Here is a 20,308-nt window from a genome sequence, read left to right as displayed (position 1 = left end):
AGAGTGGACAGTGAGAGAGAGAGAGAGAGAGAGAGAGAGAGAAAGGTCTTCCTTTGCCGTTGGTTCACCCTCCAATGGCCGCCGTGGCCAGCACGCTGCAGCCGGTGCACTGCGCTGATCCGATGGCAGGAGCCAGGTACTTATCCTGGTCTCCCATGGGGTGCAGGGCCCAAGTACTTGGGCCATCCTCCACTGCACTCCCTGGCCACAGCAGAGAGCTGGCCTGGAAGAGGGGCAACCGGGACAGAATCTGGTGCCCCGACGGGGACTAGAACCTGGTGTGCTGGTGCCGCAAGGCAGAGGATTAGCGTAGTGAGCCACGGCGCCGGCTCAATGCCTTTTCAATTTTTAAAAAGGCTTTTAGGCCGGCGCCGCGGCTCACTAGGCTAATCCTCCGCCTAGCGGCGCCGGCACACCGGGTTCTAGTCCCGGTTGCCCCTCTTCCAGGCCAGCCCTCTGCTGTGGCCAGGGAGTGCAGTGGAGGATGGCCCAGGTGCTTGGGCCCTGCACCCCATGGGAGACCAGGAAAAGCACCTGGCTCCTGGCTCCTGCCATCGGATCGGTGCGGTGCGCCGGCCGCAGCGCGCCGGCCGCGGCGGCCATTGGAGGGTGAACCAACGGCAAAGGAAGACCTTTCTCTCTGTCTCTCTCTCTCACTGTCCACTCTGCCTGTCAAAAAAAAAAATAAATAAATAAATAAATAAAAAAAATAAAAAAAAAATAAAAAGGCTTTTATGTATTTATTTTAATCTGTTTGAAAGGCAGAGTGAAAGGGTGTGGAAAGGGTATCTTCTATCTGCAGGTTCACTCCCCAAATGTCCACAAAAGCCAGGGCTGGGCCAGGTCAAAGTCAGGAGCCTAGAACTCTATCCAAGTCTCTCACATGCATGGCAGAGGCCTGAGCACTTGAGTCATCACTGCCTTCCTGGGTGTGCATGAGCAAGAAGCTGGATTGAACCAGAAGAGCCGGGGCTCCACCAGCACTCTGATATGGGATGTGGGCTTCCCGAGTGGTAGTTTAACTCATTGTGCTACAACACTGGCCCCATTTTCAATTTTTTTTTTTCCACTTAACTAACTGGAAACATTTTCCCATACTCTTGCATAACCCTCCAATTGATCTTTTTGCAGCATTGTATAATACCCTATTCTCGTACTTACATTCCCTCGCCGACTATGGAGACTTTGGCTGTACCTATTTTCTGTTATACATAGGGACAGATCCAGGTTTTGGGGGACTTCAAGATTATGTAATTTTGTATAATACAATTGTCCAAAAACCCCAAAGTTATCTTACTTTTGCAAACAGGACCATATGAACACATTGCTTAGGGTCCCTCCATGGCTTTTGGAAGAGGCCTATGAAAATGAAGTGTCCTGAAAGTTAATTTTATCAGCTTCATGCTTAGTTACCTAAGATCATAATCTTACCATAAACACTGGAGCATTTAATTTTTCTGTCTTGCATTATTTCTCAAGAATTTATTTTGACACCATCCACCTTGAAGGTGAGAAATAAAAAAAAAGCCACTTAGATAAACCTACTTTTTGACTCCCTTTCCACAAAGTTTTTTTTTTTGTGAAGATTTACATTATTTTATTTATTTGAAAGGCAGAGTTGGAGAGAGAGATATTCCATCCGCTGGCTCACTCCCCAAACAGGAGCTGGACTGGAAGTGGAGGAACCAGGATTCAAACCAGCACCCATAAGGGATGCCAGAATCGCAGGTAGCTGCTTTACCTGCTATAACACAGCACCGAACCCTCACAATTTTTTTTAAAATTAATTAATTTATTTGAAAGTCAGAGTTAGAGAGAGAAAAAGAGAGAGAGAGAGAGAGAGAGAGATAGATAGATCTTCCCTCTGGTGGTTCACTCTCTAGCCAGCTGCAATGGCTAGGGCTGGACCAGGCTGAAGCCAGGAGCCAGGAGTTTCCTTCCAGTCTCCCACATGGGTGCAGGGGCCCAAGTCCTTGGGCCATCCTCCACTGCTCTCCTAGGTCATCAGCAGAGAGCTGGATTGCAAGTGGAGCATCTAGGACATGAACCCGTGCTGATGTGGGATGCTGGAGTCACATGCGGTGATTTTGCTGGCTTGCCACAAAGTCTTTGAAGTACCCTGTGTCGAGCAGATATATATATATATATATATTACATTACTCAATTTAATGCGTAACACAAGCCTAAAGGAGGAATTATCTCCACTTGATGAACGAGTCAACTGAGATGCAGTGTATTTAAATATCTCGTCCAAGGTTACACATTTAGCAACGAATTGGGTTTGGATCCTCACCCACATGCGTCCCTTACCTCATGCTTTCTCCAGTAGGCCATCGCTGTCTCCACAGCCTCACTGGCTTCACAGAACACTGATGCGGTGTTACATCATTGCTGCAAGCTCTGCTCAGCTATGTTATGGGGGAGGTGGGAACCTAAAGCCAGCAGACTCCCGACCCTGTCCTTGGGAGAAGGTGTTTTAGGTCCACAGCTGGCTGGCTGTTCTCACTGGAAATTGGGGGACGGGGATGTGTCTGTTTCTGCTCACCCACGAGCTTACAGACCTGCCTGGCCTCGACCCCAGCATGTGTTTCCTGGGCGGGCAGTGTCTGAAGTCACTGACCCGGGTTGGGTTCAGGTCCCTGCCTGAGCGGCCTTGGGTAAGTCACCGGACCTCTCAGCTTACTTTCCTTCTGGGTGCAATGAAGACACTAAGCGTCAACACCTGCGCATCCCAGGATGTTTCGAGCCTCAAACCTGATCGTGCACGTGCCGGCACTAGGTGAACTCCAGTGTCTCTGGGGTGTGAGCAAGATCCCGGGAGTGACTGCATTTCCTGGCCCGGCTGCCTTCTGGGAAGGGTGGGTGACAGCTGCACAGAAGGCACCTGACTGTCGGGGTGTTGGGGGGATTTCAAGGGGTGTCTACGCCCCTGCTCCCCAACGGCTCTGTGCACTGGGAGAAGCCAGAGGCTGTGCAAAAGCCGAAGCGCTGGGGGATCTCTTCCTTCTGAGCCTCGACCATCAAAGCGTGCCAATCACACATTATTAAATGCAAACTCAGCTTTGTCCAACTGTCCCTTTTGCAGGCTTAGGTGCCCATGCACTCGTCTTGGAAATTTTACTCCTCCAGTTTACACATTTTTACGTCTTGCCGGCCTTCACTCGGGGAGCAGGTGTCTCTGGGAAGGCAGGAGGAAAACAAGAATTGCACTTCGGCCTTGGCATGTGAACCTACCTCAGCAGATCCACGTTTAAAGCTGGTGTGACCAGCGTTGGTTTTTATTTTCCTTAAAAAAAAAAAAAAGGTGTTCAAACTGATTTCCAACCCCGAAGACCGAGTGCATTACCCCGTGAGGGACTCCGCCGTGGCTCCTGGAGCGTGGACCCGCTCGCCGGCCCCCCGCACCTCGCAGGCCCCGCTGGCGGCCGCCGCACCCCGGGAGCTCCACCTGGCTCGTCCGGCGTCCGCCGCACAAAGACCGGGGCCGGGGGCGGCCCGGCCGAGCCGCAGAAAGTAGTCCCGACCACGCCGGCTCCAATGTTGTTCGACGTCGCCTCACGCCCTCCGCGGGGAGGGCCGAGGCGGCCAGCCCGGGAAAGAATCCCATCGGAATGCGCGGCCCGGCAGCCTTTCCTGGAGCCGCTCGCCTCTGCTCGCCCCACGCATCTCCCGGGGTCTCGCCGCGGAGGCCGAACGCGCGGTTTTCCTCTTCTTTGCCCAAGTGCGCGGGAAGCGGCGCCGCGGGAGGGGGGCTCGGCCGCGCGCAGGGAGACCTCCACGGCGACCCTTGGCGACGGCGGGCGGCCGTATCCCTGCGCCGCTGCGCGAGAGGAAGAGGCTGAATGAGGAGCTGCGCGGGGGAAGTGGGGCGCCGGGGGAGGAGGCGGCGGGATGGGAGCAGACGCTGGCGTCGCGCGAGCCCGGGGCAGAGCGGCGCGGTAGAGAGGGCGGCGGCGGCGGCGGCGCGCGCGGAGCCTTGACGTGCCTCTTTCTTTCTTCTTCTGTCTCGGGGAAGCCGGGGAGCATGATCGCGCAGCTCTGCCGCTGCGGCGGCCGCCCCGGCTCCTCGCCTCCCCCTCATCTGGTCGCCTCTCGCCGGTGAGAGGAGAGAACGCGAGCCGGGAAGATGGGGGCCGTGCTGAGGAGCCTCCTGGCCTGCAGTTTCTGCGTGCTCCTGAGAGGTGGGCAGAGCGCGCGCGGCGCGGGGCTGGGGGGGGGGGCGCCCTGGAAAGTTGGTGGGATTTGGGGGTGGGGGGAGGTGGCCTTGTTTTGTGTGTCTGGGGGGGAGGGGAGCGAGGGAGGAGGAGAGGGGAAGAGGAGCGCCGAGAGGCCTGGTCGTGGGGAAGGAGCGAGAGAAAGGGGCCCGGGCGCAGGGGCTGTGCGCTCCGCCCGGCCACGATCCAGACCCCAGCCCGGCCTTGCAGACCTCGGCGTGGACAAAGCTGCGCGTCCCTCCGGGCTGCCTGTCTCGGGGAAGCGCTGGCCGCCGGCTCTGGCGGAATGACTGAGTGTGCGCCTCCGGCCGCCGGGCGTCCTCAGGGGAAAGGGGCTTTGCTCCGAGTTCGGCTTAAAAAAACAAACAAAAACCAAAAACGTGGGGAGTCCGAGATGCGCCCTGGAAACCCCCACCTTCCCCCGATCTCTCAGGTGAACTTTCTAAGCCCTCTTGGCGATTTTTCCAGGCCTTGGTTGCTACTGATCATTTGGCTTCCGCTTGGGCTGGGACGATCCCGGGCGAGGGCACAGTTGGAAAAGTGACTCCGGGGTTATAGGGCAAGCGTGGCAGCGTAGGGATCACCCGAGCGGCGGCCCGTGCTCCGAGACCGACGTGGCTCTGGGAAGCCCTGGTATTTGCGGAGTTGGCAGCAGCGAGTGGGAAAGTTGTGCTTGCATGCGGAGGCCCCAGTCCTGGGACCTGGATGGTCATTTGCTGCGCACCCCCACCCCACCCCGGGGGTGGGGGTGGGGGTGGGGGATTACTTGGTACTTGGGTAAATAACACAGACTGGGTAATTTACTCCGGGAGTCGCTTCCATTCCGGGGTCCCGGGATGTGTTGCATTGCCCTGCAGTGCTGACACGCTGGCTGTGACTTCTCGTGTGTGAACTGGGTTTGGGCTGGTCCGCAAGTTTTGCACAGCTCTTCTCAAAACTTGTGGAGAGGAGTCCCGGGCTCTTCAGCAGCTCCCAGCGGAGGAATTTAAAGTCCAAAGTGTGGTAGTTGTGGTTTTGTTAAAATTCTGGCTCGTGGTCCTGGTCAGGTCTTCGCAGGTGTGAGGTCTCTGGAGGTTTTCTAGCTACTGATGTAACAGACAAGTTGTGTGAAGCCCTCCCAAACTTACCAGGTACAGCACATGACAGTAATCAACGATCTTGTGTTAGAAATGTGACAGATGCGTCGTTTCTGTGCGCATGTGTGGATGTATTTTTGGGTGACAGGAACTGACCTTTTTGATGTAGAAGGGATATTTTCTTTACTCTTCTGCACCACTATTAGGATTGCGTGTTACATTTATCCTTAACGATTAACACTTAATCCAGACGGTCCATTTCCACAGGTAAACCCCAGAGAATGTAATGCAATTTTATGTTATGTACTTGGGCGTTATAATCAGTATAGTATCTGTACTTTACTGTTACAGTCACTGTTGAAAGTTTCACAGCTGTAACTGTGAGAAACAATCGTATGTGTCATAGGGCTGTGCATATATATATATATTATTTGATAGATAGAGTTAGACAGTGAGAGAGAAAAAGTCTTCCTTCCTTGGTTCACCCCCCTCAAAAGGCCGCTACGCAGATCCGAAGCCAGGAGCCAGGCGCTTCCTCCTGGTCTCCCACGGGGTTCAGGGGCCTAAGCACTTGGGCCGTCCACCACTGCCTTTTCGGGCCACAGCAGAGAGCTGGACTAGAAGCGGAGCAGCCGGGACTAGAACCCAGCACCCATATGGGATGCTGGCGTCGCAGGTGGAGGATTAACCAAGTGAGCCTTGGCACCGGCCCCTGTGCACATATATTTTAAGACAGAAGGCTAATAGAATTAACCAAAGAATGCCAGATGGTTACAGGAGTCTTGGGGAAGTCTAAACCCATAACCTGGGGGTTCTTCTGGTTGCCCAGTTGTATTTCTTGGAGGGGAAGAGTGTGATGTAAATGCTACTAATTTATTTTAACACCAGGTTTGAGCCCAGAGTTGGATGTGTTCATTGGAGTTGAGAGAGGTTGCATTTGGAGAAATGTTTTGAAGTATTATATTGTGTAGCAAGACCTAGAAGAGGTGATAGTTTAAGAAGTGGAGCTCATTTTATGTTGTAGCATCATAATGGTATGAGGTGGTCTTTTCTGTTTACCAGCATTTAGCAGTGTGTGCTTGTTACTTGAACTAAAATTATGTTTGATGTGAAGTGGTCATAATTTAGATTGTCTTCCTTCCTTGATAATGTCATCTACAGATACAAAAATGATATTTAGTCAGCCTTGGACTCCAAGGAGAAAAGTGTGACTAGTTTGTTTCATCAAGGTCATTTTTCCTCACAGAAGAGTTGGAGCTTTACCATTGGGTATGTGATGGATTGTGTAAGAAAGAGCTTGGGAGACTTTTTGTTCTTGTAGCCCTGTTTTGTAAGTAGCTGAAATCCAGGGAATATTATTTCCCAGGCTGTGTCCTGTTCCTACCATTGGATGATGAGGTGATGAGGTGTAGTGGAAACATTTGGGGATATTTTTCAATACCAAAATCTTAGGTTAAAAGCCCAAACTTTACTACTTCATAGCAAACTTCTCTGAGCCCCAGATTCTTTACCTGTAAAATGTGGCTGATGATAGCTACCTGATGAATTTACAGGGTTTTCAGATATATTAAATGAAGTCATGAATAAAAAGTGCTTTGCAGATGTTTTATTTTGTTGTACTTTTTCATTGTGGCATATCCTCAAAGGCAGGGATTGAGGTTTCAAAATGTAATACGCACATTTCTTGAACACTCTAGTCTAACCGCTTTGGTGAGTAGAGAAACTCAGATTCAGAGACTATTTAACTTGATCAGGATCCTGTGGCTAATTATTGATAAGGCAGAGATGTATTCATTTTTGAAACAAATAGATATGGAAAACCTACCATATGTCAGTCTCTCGTATAGTGGTGAGCAAATCATACCTGATTCCTGCCCTAATGGATCCAACTCTTCTCTTGATTCTGTCAAGTACAAATTACAAAAAACTGATTTTGAAGAGGAAGTATTTGTGATGAATATATTAATTTTGGAGTACCATTAGTGTGTGTGATCTGTAAGTGCTATGTTTAGCTTTTTTTGAGGAGACTTGTTATATAAAAAGTGCCTGCTAATGACTTTTCTTGCTTTGTTTCTAAAGAGTTGGTACATAATGTTGGACCGAATCTCTAGTGTTTCTCATCTTACATTTCTATAGGAATGGTCATCGCAGAGTTGTTTTTTTTTTCCCCCCTTTGAAACCAGATATTATATAAAGCCTTGAGGAAGTAGAACAGATTTTGGGGTAGGAATCAGGATTATGGATCTAAACTTGCCGTTAGCTAGCTGTGTGACCTTGGGGTAATTACTTCATATCTGTACAGTTAAATGTCTTCATTAGAGTAACCAATCCTTCTTTCGGAGATTGATAATTCATATAATCACAGTAAGGGCACTGAAAAGGCCTGAGGTAAAGAAACCAGTTTAACCTTGTTCAACCCAGTATTTTCCAAGCTTGTTAATTAATAAATCCCTTGACTCTTCTGCTACACTTTCCTTCCAGAAAACACACTTGGAGAAAACCTGGGCTAGATGATCCTTTAAATTTAGACTGGCTTTTATGAGTTACTGATATCTGATCATTTCGTGTAGTTAGTTTTCTCCTTGTTTACTTATTGGGTCTTAGATTTACTCATTTAGGCAGAATAATTTGGTATGAAATGTTAACAGAGCGGCTACCAGTGATTTCCTGTGGTTCAATGTTTCAGAATTTTTATTTTTTTGCTTTAATTGAAGGCATTTCTACTTGTTGAACTGCCTTGCCCTTAAATATACTTCGGCTGTTAGAAAAGATGGTCTTTTTTGAGTATCAAAGGAAATTCTGTCACAGGGCATATAAATGGAAAACATTTTATCTGAATGTACACTTTTAGGGGCTGGTGTTGGACACAGTGGTTATGCGGCTTGGGAAACCTGTATCCCGTATCAGGGATGAGCTCTGTGTTTCAGTTCTGGCTCCACTCCTGATTCCAGCTTCTGGTTGATGCACACCCTGGGAGGCAACAGGTAGTGGCTCAAGTATTTGGGTTTCTGGCTCTTGGCTTTGGCTTGGCCCAGCCTTGGTGTTGGGTCATTTAGGAAGGGAACCAGGGCATTGGAGATTTTTGTCTTTCTGCCTCTCAGATAAAATCAGTAAATACAAATTTAAAGGAAGTCAGTTTTTTGTCTGAATGACTTGAGTGTACTGGAAACACAACACAGGTTATGGTGCTGTTTTTGCAGTAATGGCTCTGAGAAGACTCTCCTTCATCGTTGAAATTTTATTGAAAGTTTGTATTTGGTGAAGGTGATACAGCAGGGGACATGATAGCAGCAAGGTGTGGGCTTTGTTGTTAGACCAACTTCAAATCTGCAGCTTTATGTAGTGCTGGAAAGGTACTTAGTCTCCCCTCCTGTTAGATGGGGATAGTAACGTAGAGGACTTCAGTGCTGCTTGACCAGATAATGTTTGTGAAGGGGTAGGGCAGAACTCACAGTCAATAGGAAGCCTTAAACAAATGGTTGATACTATTAAGATGGTTGAATTAGGGGCCATCTGCAGCCATATGGGTGCTGGTTTGAGTCCCCGGCTGCTCCACTTCTGATTCAGCTCCCTGCTAATGTGCCTGGGGAAGCGGTGGAGAATGGCCCAAGTGCTTGGGCCCCTGCTACCCATGTGGGAGAGCAGAAAGAAGGTCCTGGTTCTGGCTTTGGATTGGCCCAGCTCCAGCCATCGTGGCCATTTGGGGAGTGAACCAGCAGATGGGAGCTCTTTAACTCTTTCTGTCTCTCTCTAACTCTGCCTTTCAAAGATAAAAATAAATCTTTAAAAAAGTGCTGAAATTGAAAGAAGAATTAATGCTGAGGAAAGATCAGTAAAGCATGTTAAGTTCCTGCTGTATTCCTGGCACTGTTTTTGACAGTTGATAGTTTCAGGCCAGTGGTTTTTGAACTTTTTCAAATCTTATGCAGCTGAAATAAACTCCAAGAAATACTTTTATTTCTGCTATTTTCTATTTTGTTTGACATGACTGGAATGACTAGTATCTACTAAATTTGTTTGCCCTTAAAAGGTTTGCAACCTTATCACTGTTTTAGGTGATGATTATTATAAATGTAAGCTGGGGGCCAGCTCCGTGGCTCACTTGGCTAATCCTCCGCCTGCGGCGCCGGCACACCGGGTTCTAGTCCCGGTTGGGGCGCCTGATTCAGTCCAGTTTGCTCCTCTTCAGTCCAGCGCTCTGCTGTGGCCCTGGAGGGCAGCGGAGGATGGCCCAAGTGCTTGTGTCCTTGCACCCTCATGGGAGACCGGGAGGAAACACCTGGCTCCTGGCTTCAGATCAGCGCAGTGCCATCCGTTGCAGCCATTAGGGGAGTGAACCAACGGAAGGAAGACCTTTCTGTCTCTCTCTCTCTCTCACTGTCTGTAACTCTACCTGTCAAATAAGTGAATTATACTTACTTAAGAGGTAAGTATCCATGAAGTCATTCTAACCAGGAGTGGACATTATTGGCACAGTGAGTTCAGCTGCCTCTTGGGATGCCCACGTCCTGTTATATCAGAGTGCCTGGGATTGAGTTCTGCCTCTGCTTCCGATCCAGCTTCCTGCTAATGTTGCTGGGAGGTAGCAGATGCTGCCTCAGGCAGTGTCCCTGCCACCCTGTCTTGGCTTGACCCAGCCTTGACTGTTGTGGCATTTGGAGTGTGAACTAGAGGATGCAAGATTTCTGTCTCTCTCTCTTTTTCTGTTGCTTTGTCTTTCAAATAAATAAAACTGAATAAATGAGCATTTAACAAGAGTTTTTATCAAAATATTTTCTAATTGAGAAACTGTGTTTGCAGTAATTGAGGCTGTTTATTTGATGGGCCTTTTCCTGCAGGAAGAGTAGATAGTGTGCTTAGTTCCTGCGTTGCTTGTTTAACTCTTTGGGTGGGTTTTATATATATTCTATAAAATCAGCCTCATCAGAACACTGTTCTGTATGAATAACTGAAATTTAGTCAGCAGCATGGACCAGGCAACTTAGGAATGGGCTATTTGCCCTTGAAATTATAAATATAGTTTGTCAATACACAAATACCAAGAAGACATCTTTTTTTTTTTTTTTAAAGATTTATTTATTTATTTGAAAGAGTTAGAAGGAGAGATAGGGAGAGAGATCTTCATCCGCTGGTTCACTCACAGGATGGCTGCAACAGCTGGTCTGGCTCAGGCCAAAGCCAGGAGCTTCTTGCAGGTCTCTGTTGTGGGTACAGGTGCCCAAGCACTTGGGCCGTCTTCCATACTTTTCCCAGGCCTTTAGCAGGGAGCTGGACAGGAAGTGGAGCAGCTGGACATCAGCTGGCACCATACAGGATGCCAGCATTGCAGGTGGTGGCTTTACCAGCTACGCCACAATGCTGGCCACGCCCAGTAAAGCTCTTCTTACTCAGTATTAGCACGTTCTTTGTTTCTGAAGTTGTGTGTGTCATTTTTGGTAGTGATTGTTTTCAGAAAAGGTTAAGCTGTTCAAGTATGCAGCTAGAAAATACTAAGCCATGCTTGGGCTTTATTTTGTGAATTATTGGTACTTCGATGTTGAGACTGTATTAGTTGTATAACTTGCTGGTTTTAGTTTCTGTGAAACCTTGTTTGGAGCCGTGCAGAAATGCTTATTTATTTATTTATTAAAGATTTATGTATTTAATTGAAAGGCAGAGTTGCAGAAGAAGAGAGAGAGGTCTTCATCCGCTGTTTCATTCCCCAAATGGCTGTAATGGCCGGAGCTGGGCTGATCCGAAGCCAGGAGCCAGGAGCTTCTTCCCCATCCTCCATGTGGGTGCAGGGGCTGGAGTACTTGGGCCGTCTTCTAATTGCTTTCCCAGGCCACAGTAGAGAGCTGGATCTGAAGTGGAGCAGCTGGGACTTGAACAGCACCCATATGGGATGCTGGCACTGCAGGTGGGGGCTTTACCCACTATGCCACAGCACCAGCCCCAGTGCTTAGTTATTTTGGAACTAATTTCAGGAGGGTATTGGGTATGCAAAATAAAATTATATTTTTAGGCAGAAGCTACATCGATTTGTATGTTATTGACACTAGGCCTAAAGTTTCTGAACAAACTCTAAATAAAAATGAAGAGGTGAACAAGATAAGCGGCATTCATTTTTACCAAGTAAACAGCACCCAGATCATTGTAAAATTATATGCCACATCCAGTCTAGGGATACTGTATTTTGCAAGTCGGAAAAAACTGATAACTGAAATTCATTAGTATTGACTTTTAGCTGTATATTATATGGTCTTTATCTAAGTTTCTTGATTTATGGTAATGACAAAGTACTCCTTAAATGAAAAGTTTCTCAGTGATAGCTTTTTTTTCCCACTCATATTCAGCCATGTGCTGGAGCTTTGCACCTGCTAGGTACTATAAGTTCATTTAAAAGCATCTGAGTTTTCATGATATTTAAATAGTCTTATTTGGAGCTTCATTTTGTGTTTTGTTTCAGATCATTTATTAGATATGATTGAGTTAAAAGTTTATAACTATTATAAAAAATTCTTAGTACATATCAGTTCTGGAAAGCAGTACTCAGAAAAAAACCCAACATGTTTTTATCTGAGATTGAATTTGAAGTGTGGATTACGTAATGTGTTTTGTGGGTTTAGGATACAGTTACTGCATTAATAATATAATTAGCTTTCTCAGTGCAGACTGTCCCTCTCTTTAGGTTCCACATCCATGGATTCAGCCAACTGCTGATTGAAAAATATTTGGAAAAAAAATTGTACTGAACATGTACAGATTCTGTTCTTTATTCTAAGCAGTGAATCATAATACCTGTTTGTTTACACAGTATTTACATTGTTCAAATATTGTTAGTAAACTAGAGCTGATTTAAAATATACAGGAGGATGTACACGAGTCTTTTGCAAATACTACACTGTTTTATACAAGGGATTTGAACATCTGATGATGTTAGCATTGCTTGAGGTCTTGGAATCTTGGAATCATCCCCCATGGATACTTAGGACCTTTGTCCTTTTTTTTTTTTTTTTTTTTTTTTTTTTTTTTAAGGTTTATTTATTTTATTTGAAAGGCAGACTCAGAGAGAGAGACAGAGACGGAGAGAGAGAGAGATCGATCCATCAACCTCCCATCTGCTGGTTCACTTCCCAAATGATTGCATTGATGGTAGCTGGGCTGATCCTGAGCCAGGAACCAGGAGTCAATTCTGGGTCTCCCATGTGGGTGCAGGGGCACAAGTACTTGGGCCGTCCTCTGCTGCTTTCCCAGGCACATTAGCAGGGAGCTGGTTTGGAAGTGAAGCAGTTGTATGGGATGCCAGTACTGCAGATGGCACTTTATTTAACCTGCTGCACACAGCGTGGCCCCAGGACTTTTGTAGTTTTTAATCCATTTTCTCATTGAGATAATTCACATATTATAAATATCCTCATTTTAGTGGTTTATAGTGTACTTACAGTTGTACGACCATCACCCCTATCCTGTTCAAGATTATCTTTGTCACCCTTCAAAAAAAGGCCAACCCCCTTAGCAGTTACTTCCCACTTCCCCCTCCCCCCAGCCTCTGTTATCCATGAATCAGTTTTCTGCCTCTGTGGTTTTGCTCATTCTGAACATTTCACAGAAATGGAATATGTGTGACCTTTTTTGTGTGGCTTCTTTCACTTAGCGTGATGCTTTCAAGTTTCATCCTTGTTGACATGTATCAGTACTTTTTGTGGCTGAATAATACTCAATTGCATGGGCATATTAACTACTTCGGAGAGGGTTGTGGGTGTTTGTTGGCATCTTTACCTTGAGAAATTATTTCTGAAATCTCAGAAGTCTTTTGAAGTTACTGAGATAGATATTAACAAGTATCGTAAGTTCCGTTTTCTGCTGGAGTACTCAGGAGTTTATCAGCATTCACCTTTCTTTGTACTGACTTACAGATAGCCCTGTCTCAGTTAAACCTTTAACTGAATTCATGTTTGTATTTGCCAGATTCATAGATGGAGTAATAAGATAGAAGGAGGAGTATTAGGAGTCATGTAGCCCCGTGTCTTCATTGTACTAATTTGAAAGCTGAACGACTGACCCAAGGTCAGATTGCTGGTACTCTCGATGGTACTTTTACATGCAGTGCTTCCTTTATGTACCTGGTTTCGCCTTTGTCTTATGGTTTTGAAAATGAGACTGATCATTTTGGTGGAGAAATAGTGTAGTTTTGCAGTTTGTTGTAGGTGATTTGTCATAGTGTTGTAAATGAAAACAAGTCTGGAATTTAGGTAAGGAGAGACTGTATTCTGAAGGATTAATACAGTAGGAGAACTTGCTAACCATAGAATCCGTAGGCATCTCAATTAAACAGAAAAAGGCTTTTATTTTATTTTTATTTGTTTTAGGATTTATTTATTTATTTGAAAGAGTTACAGAGACGCAGGTAGAGGCAGAGAGAGAGAGAGAGAGAGAGACAGAGAGAGAGAGAGAGACAGACCATCTGCTGGCTCACTCCCCAAATGGCTGCAAGGGCTGGATCTGAGCCAATCCAAAGCCAGGAGCCAGGAGGTTTTTCTGGGTCTCTCACGCAGGTGCAGAGGCCCAAGGACTTGGGCCATCTTCTACCACTTTCTCAGGCCATAGCAGCGAGCTGGATTGGAAGTGGAGTAGCCGGGTCCTGAACTGGCGCCCATTTGGGATGCCAGCATTGAAGGCAGCGCCTTTACTTGGCTGTGCCACAGCACCAGCCCCAGTCTTCTATTTTATAGGGAGGGCCAAATGGATTATCAGGAACTTTGTGGGAGTGTGGGCCCAGTGGATAGGGGTGAACAGATTGCAGGATCAGGATGGTTTAACTGGAAATTTTTTTCTGTGGTCAGCTGATGCTCAGAATTGGAGAGGAAGTTGTGCATCTACTTGTTAAAGCTTAGGGTGAGCCTGAGTGTAAGGGCTTGGAGGTGTGAGGAGAAGCCTGACTAAAATTTTTGATCAAGTCAAGTCAGTGAGGCAGTGATGGGCAGTTGTGATGAGCACTTGTCAGTCTCCTCTGTTGTTCAGGATGAAATCTTTCACTCTTAGAAATAAAATTAGTGTTGTTGTGAAGTTGGTCTCATTAGATTAGGCCTGAATACGTGTAGCCAATATAATTTATCCATCTAGACTGAGTTGTTAAAAGGTTTTTTAAGAGCCTCTTGAGGGTAGGAAGTTGAGTAAAGAACTCACCATTAGATTGCAGTTGTAGTAGCTGTATATTTGGGGGGGGGGTGAATTCCAAAATATTCTAGGGATTCTGGGTCTGCCAGAAAGTGACCATCTTTATTCACCTGTGAGGCTGGGGATTTTGTAAGCCAGGTGCCAGGCCAGTTTTCCCAGGAGGACTACATTGGCAGATAGTCAGCCACAGCTCCTTATAAGTGTCCAGTCATATCTGATCAAATGAGCCCCACTTTTAGATACCACATTCCAGTCAAAACTCAGGTTGCATAATTGGTGTTTGCAACTGGGATGCCACTTGTTGAACCTGTGCAACTATGTTGCCATGAATGAAAGAACACTTGGTAACAGTTTTTGAATTCTGGCAGAGTGATGCAGGGAGCAGACTGTTTTATTTCAGTTTACAGAAACATAGTCTGCTTAAAATGTTAGGGGTTATAGGATTCCTTATAGAGAAGAGAAAGGAGTTCCTTCTATCCAGAAAACAGAAGATTAAAGCATCATTATTTTCTTAAAATATTTTTATAATTTATTTGAGAGGTAGAGTTGCAGACAGAGAAGGAGAGACAGAGAGAGTCTTCCATCCACTGGCTCACTCTTCAAATGGCCTCAATGGCCAGAGCTGAGCCGATCCGGAGCCAGGAGATTCTTCTGGGTCTCCCGTGCGGGTTCAGGGTTCCAAGGGCTTGGGCCATCCTCTACTGCTTTCCCAGGCCATTGTAGAGAGAGAGCTGGCACTCTCTCTCTACAGGTGTGGTTTTAGCTGCTACGCCACAGTGCTGGCCGCTCTTCTAATGTTTTGGAAATCCTGACTCAGTCTATTAGTGTGGTTTCAAAATTATTTAAGTGGTGCTCTCAGAATCTTGTGCTCAAGGATACCTGGCACGTTCTTTTTTCAGTAGTCCATTGCTGTTGGAAACAAGCACTCTGGCTAATAGCCAGTTTGTAAGTGCTTTCAAGGAAGCATCAGACGACAGCAGAAGCTGTCTGTAGGTGACAGAAGACTTCAAATAGTGATGATCAGCCCTGTTACTGGTAATTTTAAAAGTGAAAGATACATTGAGAATTTGTTATGAAAAAAATGTAGTTGACAAAGATATTTGGTGGTTTTTATGGCTTTCAAACCAAAATCAAGTCATTCCAAAAAATTTTAGACAAAATATAAGCATAATGATTAATCTTATTTTAATTTTTATTGATTTATTTGATAGGCAGACAGGGAAAGAGGGGTACAGAGACAGATCTTCCATCTGTTAGTCCAATTCCCAAGTGCCTGCATGAGTCTTCCATGTAGGTGGTGGAGACCCACACACTTGAACCGTCATTACTGCCTCCTGGGTGTGCATCCCAGGAAACTGGAATCTTGGAAGTGGAGCTGGACCTGACCTCAGCACTCTTATGTGGGATGTGGGCATCCCAAGCAGGGTCTCAGCAACTGTGCCAAAAGCCCGTCTCTAACCTCATTTTTAAAGAGTAGATATTACATGTAATTTGTAAGTATAGGTGAACATAACCTTTGCACAGGGGAAAATAAAACTAAATATATGTATATGTATTAATCCTGAGACTTAATTGCCATGGATATATCAAGTATAGAGAGTTTATCAATAACGTATTAAGGTTTTCAAGTAAAAAGATTGAGTCAGTCTGTAGTAGATCTTTAACATCTGGGTGATAAAATTCTGTTTTTTTTTTAAAGATTTATTTATTTAGTCATTTGAAAGAGTTATACAGAGAGAGGAGAGGCAGAGAAAGATAGAGAAAGAGAGAGAGAGAAGTCTTCCATCTGATGGTTCACTCCCCAATTGGCCGCATAGGCCGGAGCTGTGCCAATCTGAAGCCAGGAACCAGGAGCTTCTTTCGGGTCTCCCACGTGGGTGCAGGGGCCCAAGGACTTGGGCCAACTTCTGCTGCTTTCCCAGGCGATAGCAGAGAGCTGGATTGGAAGTGGAGCAGCTGGGTCTCGAACTGGCGCCCATATGGGATGCCGGCGCTTCAGGCCGAGGCATTAACCCGCTGCGCCACAGCACCAGCCCCAACATCTGGGTGATAAAATTCTAAGAGTAAATGATATGACTTCTCAATTGAGAACCACTGGCCCCGCCAGAGGACACTGTATTAAAATTAATGAAGTCAGATAGTGACCGAGTTAACATTTAAAAACCTCCCTGAAATTATGACTTATACTATAATGTTGTCTGATATCAGGCAGAACAGTACCAGGACTGTTACTAGTAGAAATATATTTATAAGAACTTCATGCCTTCGTACAACGTCTGAAATAGTCACATTAATAACATTTTGCCCATACAAATTTAACCTAGGGAGAGATTTTGAGTTGACTGTGCTTACCATCCAACTTAGAATCATAAATCAAATAAACAGTTATTTTTAACATTTGTCATTTATAAGGTGAAGGAATACATTCCTTGTTATTTTCAAGGGGCCCTTTGGGAAATCTCAGGACAGATGTTGGTGCAAAAGACATCATTTAGGATTTGATTTTGAAGAGGAGAATATTGGAAAGTGTCAGGAGGTTTTAACATTTGGTTGAATAGGATTATGGGTCAGTGAGGAAAAAATATGTGGCTGCATATTTAACAGAAGTGGTGAAAAGATTTTAAAAAGTAAACATGGGAACATGACAGTAAAAAAACTCTTCCAAAAGTGGATGGCTTTATAAAATGAAAGACATAAATTCAGCATCAAGCTCAGAAAATTCTGGTAAGACACAGAATCTCTTAGGGAAATTATTTAGGAGGCAAAAAATAACCTTTTTAAAATTTATTTATTAAGGACAGACTAATCGTGAAAATGTGATCAATGTAATAGAGACATCAAGATTCAGTTTTGTGTAAGTATATTTGTTACTAAAACAACTTTTGAGGCTGGCACTGTGGCTCACTAGGCTAATCTTCTGCCTGCGGCGTTGGCACCCTGGGTTCTAGTCCCGGTTGGGGCGCTGGATTCTGTCCCAGTTGCTCCTCTTCCAGTCCAGCTCTCTGCTGCGGCCCGGGAAGGCAGTGGAGGATGGCTCCTGGCTTTGGATTGGCGCAGCGTGCTGGCTGCAGCGGCCATTTGGGAGGTGAACCAAAGGAAAGGAAAGGAAGACCTTTCTCTCTCTCTCTGTCTCTGTCTCTCTGTCTAAATCTGCCTGTCAAAAAAAAAAAAAAAAAAAAAAAAAGAAAAGAAAAAGAAAAAGAAAAAACCTTTTGAAACTCTGAAGCCAGTGGACACTATGAGAAATAGTGACTTGACCAGCCCTTGTCCTGACTGTTGATGAACAACTTAATAGTTTATCCCTTTCAGAATTTTTTTGTCCTACTTAATACTATTGGTTGAACTCTGTAATTAAGACACAATTATTCTTAGGTGTTTTAATTTAACTGAAAAGTGATCTCTGTTAAATATAAGAATGGAAATAAGAGAGGGAGGAGATGTACAATTTGGGACATGCTCAATCTGACTTGCCCTAAACGGTAAAGTTAGGAATGCACCAGGAGATTCCAATTCAATCCCATCAAGGTGGCATGTACCATTGCCAGCTCACTAGTCCAAGTGATCAGTTTCAGTTCACAGTTGATCATAGTGATAGGTCTAAGAGTCAAAGAGATCACATAAGCAAGACTAATGTCTGCTAATACTATCTGATAGAATTAAGAAGGAGAGAACGATCCAACATGGGAAGCGGGATGAGCAGATTCATAGAATGGCAGATGTCCTAAACAGCACTCTGGCCTCAGAATCAGCCCTTAAGGCATTTGGATCTGGCTGAAGAGCCCGTGAGAGTATCTTAGGCATGGAAAGCCAAGACGCTCTGGCAAAAAAACAAAAAACAAAACAAAACAAAAACAAAAACCAAACACAACTAAAAAAGATCTCTGCGAGTGAGAGCCCAGTGAAAAGAACAGGCCATCAAAGAAAGAGGTACCTTTCTCTGAAGGGAGGAGAGAACTTCCACTTTGACTATGACCTCATTTAAATAAGATCGGAGTTGGTGAACTCTAAAGGCTTCCATAGCCTTGGCAACTCATGACAAGAGCCTAGGGTGATTCCTGATGCCATAAACAAGAGTGTCAATTTGCTAAGTCAACAACAGGAATCACTGTGCACTTCTCATGTAGGATCTCTGTCCTTAATGTGTTGTACGATGTGAATTAACTTTATAACTAGTACTCAAACAGTATTTTACACTTTGTGTTTCGATGTGGGTGGAAACTGTTGAAATCTTTACTTAATATATTCTAAATTGATCTTCTGTATATAAAGATAATTGAAAATGAATCTTGATGCGAATGGAACAGGAGAGGGAGTGGGAGATGGGAGGGTTGCGGGTGAGGGGGAAGTTATGGAGGGGAAAAAGCCACTGTAATCCAAAAGCTGTACTTTGGAAATTTATATTTATTAAATAAAAGTTAAAAAAATAAAAAAAGATAAAGCCCAAATTATTTGTAAAGATTTATTGATTTATTTGAAAGAGCTACAGAGAGAGAGAAATATCTTCCATCCATTGGTTCACTCCTCAGATGACTGCAACAGCCAGGGCTGGGCCAGGAGCCAGTCAAGAGCTTTATTTGGGTTTCTCACATGGGTGGCAGGGGCCCAGATATCTGGGCTATCTTCCGCTGCTTTTCCCAGGCTGTCAGTAGGGAGCTGGATTGGAAGTAGAGCAGCCAGGACACAAACTGGTGTCCACATGAGATGCTGGCATTGAAGGTGGTGACTTTACCTGCTACGCTACAATGCTGGTCCCAGTCCATCAAATCTGAGCCAGTTTTGAGGACAAGAATTAAAATTCCCTTTTCATGGACTTTTTAATAAACATTTATATCCTTCAGATTAGTTCAGTTTTTCTTCTCATTTTGGAACAATTAGTCATTTTACTTCCAAACCATGTTTTGTGAAAACAAAGTCACCTCCTGCATACTTTGCACACAGATGTTTTTTTCTGTCTCAGTTTGTCCTAACAGTCTCATTTATGTGTAAGACTATAACTCTAATTACAGGAGCTGCTGTTTTACAGAGAAAGCATGAGGTGGATAATTGGGGAAATTTGTCATACACCAGCATGTTGTGGTAGAGTAGCAGAGCTTCTAAATGTACGTCTCAGCACCTTTTCTAGCTGTGATCTTCCTCATAGTACAGCTTCTCAGTCTGGCAAAGATGAGGATTTTCTTTAATGTACTCAAGAATCTGTAGCCTCTCAGTGCAGAAAAATAAGAGGCAAAAACTATATATACTTGAAATTGGGCTGTCTTTTTTTTTTTGAACTTAGAAGTGATCAAGGTTTTTAATGAATATTCATGAATTAACTTAGTGTGAGTGTAAGATTTTCATTTACCAAAGATTTTGGAAGCTTTCTTCAGCTATTGGAGTTATATTTGCAGTCTTCAGACTGTTGAAGTGCTTTTTGCTCTGATGTGTGATCTTTTGGAGCCTCAGGACTAAATTCTGAGTGAATGACTGAAGGGAGAACAAGTGCCCTCTAAGATCCAGCCTATTTCTGTCTTCAGGTCCGAGTCCCTTGTGAGTCGCCAGTGGTTGTGGGAGCCTAAAGCATGAGTGGCTATAGGGAGTTGAGGGGTTGGAGTGGGAAAGGAAAGTCTGCCAGCGTGGACAGAGGGGTTGAAGCAGCTGGGGTTTTGAAGGGAGGCTAGATATGGATTCAGGGGAGCCGAAGGGAAGGTGAAGGTGGTGGAAAGGAGTGGTGGGAAGGGAGGGCTTAGGTGAGCTAGCATGGAGACACTGAGGTTCTAAGTTGTTTAAAGAAACTCCTTTGCCGTTTGTGAAGTTACTGAATAGGATTAGAGCTCTGGTGAAGGATGTAGTCTGTGAGAGGAGAGGGACTCCTGGCAGAGT

General features: G+C 45.1%; 1 protein-coding gene across 1 annotated transcript in view; it reads left to right on the top strand.

Moving 5' to 3' along the window:
* Positions 1-4,041: 4,041 nt before the first annotated feature.
* Positions 4,042-20,308, top strand: part of LRP6 (LDL receptor related protein 6) — a 177,370-nt gene continuing 161,103 nt past the window's right edge. The window contains exon 1 of the mRNA XM_002712655.5: positions 4,042-4,181. Within this exon, the coding sequence (XP_002712701.1) occupies positions 4,127-4,181 (55 nt within the window). The 5' untranslated portion in view covers positions 4,042-4,126. The remainder of the gene's footprint in view (positions 4,182-20,308) is intronic.

This window comes from Oryctolagus cuniculus, chromosome 9 (genome assembly GCF_964237555.1).
Source record: "Oryctolagus cuniculus chromosome 9, mOryCun1.1, whole genome shotgun sequence".
NCBI classification, from domain to species: domain Eukaryota; kingdom Metazoa; phylum Chordata; class Mammalia; order Lagomorpha; family Leporidae; genus Oryctolagus; species Oryctolagus cuniculus.
The sequence above is the reverse complement of the archived record's forward strand: the minus strand, read 5'-3'. Positions and strand labels throughout refer to the sequence as shown.